This window comes from Caloenas nicobarica, chromosome 12 (genome assembly GCF_036013445.1).
Source record: "Caloenas nicobarica isolate bCalNic1 chromosome 12, bCalNic1.hap1, whole genome shotgun sequence".
Taxonomy (NCBI): Eukaryota; Metazoa; Chordata; class Aves; order Columbiformes; family Columbidae; genus Caloenas; species Caloenas nicobarica.
This window is the reverse complement of record NC_088256.1, coordinates 600,085-601,830: the sequence shown is the minus strand read 5'-3', so window position 1 is coordinate 601,830 and position 1,746 is coordinate 600,085. Positions and strand designations below refer to the sequence as shown.

At 50.5% G+C, this 1,746-nt stretch overlaps 1 protein-coding gene across 1 annotated transcript; it reads left to right on the top strand.

Annotated features, from left to right (window-relative positions):
* Positions 1-550: 550 nt before the first annotated feature.
* Positions 551-1,516, top strand: LOC135993644 (olfactory receptor 14C36-like). The gene has a single exon (XM_065643656.1). The coding sequence runs from the start codon at positions 551-553 to the stop codon at positions 1,514-1,516; it is 966 nt and encodes a 321-aa protein (XP_065499728.1).
* The last annotated feature ends 230 nt before the right edge of the window (positions 1,517-1,746 follow it).

Sequence of the window (1,746 nt, the reverse complement as noted above, 5' to 3'; positions counted from 1 at the left end):
GGTCTCACAGGACTCACTCTGTTCTCCCTGAGTGCAGCAGAAATGGTGAGGGTTTCTGACACCCAATAACACTCTCCAGGGGAGTTGCAGGATTGGATTAGATGATTTTTCAAGGTCCCTTCCAATCCCTAAGATTCTGTGATTCTGTGAAGCTGTAAAAAACCCAAACATTTCAAACTTTATTTTACCATCCTATTTCATTCTCTGTCACTGTGCAGATGCTGACAGGCCCTTCTTCACCAGCAGCAGTTTCAGATGACCACTTTGAACCCCAGGTCTGGCCCCTGCCCCCGTTCCCATGACGCCCTGCTGCAGGGCAGGGCTGACTCCTGGGCAGCCAGCGGGCACAGGCCCTGCTCCTCATGGCACCTCCAGCCAGCACCACCCAGGGTTCAGCCACGGAGCTGAAGGAAGGTCTGGAAAAGGACAACGGGTTGTGGAGCAGGCAGGGTGTATGAGAAATGGCTTTGATTTTGCTCAGAGAAATCTCCTGTAACTTCTCACTGTCTTTTCCTCCTATGACCGGTCCCAATGTTCACAGGCAGAGCGAATGTCCAACAGCAGCTCCATCACCCAGTTCCTCCTCCTGGCGTTCACAGACACACGGGAGCTGCAGCTCTTGCACTTCTGGCTCTTCCTGGGCATCTACCTGGCTGCCCTCCTGGGCAACGGCCTCATCATCACCACCATAGCCTGTGACCAGCACCTCCACACCCCCATGTACTTCTTCCTGCTCAATCTTGCCATCCTCGACCTGGGCTCCATCTCCATCACTGTCCCCAAATCCATGGCAAACTCTCTGTGGGATACCAGGGTCATTTCCTTTGCAGGATGTGTTGCCCAAGTCTTCTTTATAGGTTTCTTGTTTGGTGCAGAATATTGTCTTCTCACCATCATGTCCTATGACCGCTACGTTGCCATCTGCAAACCCCTGCACTACGGGACCCTCCTGGGCAGCAGAGCTTGTGTCCACATGGCAGCAGCTGCCTGGGCCACTGCGTTTCTCTATGCTCTGCTGCACACGGCCAATACATTTTCACTGCCACTCTGCCACGGTAATACTGTGGACCAGTTCTTCTGTGAAATCCCCCACATCCTCAAATTGTCCTGCTCAGACATTTACCTTAGGGAAGTTGGGCTTCTTGTGGTTAGTGTCTTAGTAATACTTGGGTGTTTTGTGTTTATTGTCGAGTCTTATGTGCAGATCTTCAGGGCTGTGCTGAGGATCCCCTCTGAGCAGGGACGGCACAAAGCCTTTTCCATGTGCCTCCCTCACCTGGCTGTGGTCTCCCTGTTTGTCAGCACAGTTGTGTTTTGCTACCTGAAGCCCCCCTCCATCTCTTCCCCATCCCTGGACGTGGTGGTGTCTGTTCTGTACTCGGTGGTGCCTCCAACAGTGAATCCTCTCATCTACAGCATGAGGAACCAGGAGCTCAAGGATGCCCTGAGGAAACTTATGACTGGATACTTTTCTGAAGCAATAAACTGTCCGTCTTCTTCTATAGGGCAGATTTAATGTAACTAGTTACAGGACCAGCCTCCCATCTGTATTTTCTGTTGTTGTTCGCTTTTTATTAATTGTCGTAATGTTTTCATTCCCTTTCTAATTCACTGTCTCCTTTTCTTTTATAACGACTGGCTGTGTAAATGAGGAGCCATGATCCGTGTGTATTTAAACAAAGTCAAGGGTCCTACAGTGACCTGATTTACACTATATCCTTCCTGCAAGGCCTTTTGGAGCTGCAG

Bases quoted from the DNA above. Each gene is read 5' to 3' on its own strand.
- LOC135993644 (XM_065643656.1), top strand. From the start codon at position 551: ATGTCCAACAGCAGCTCCATCACCCAGTTCCTCCTCCTGGCGTTCACA.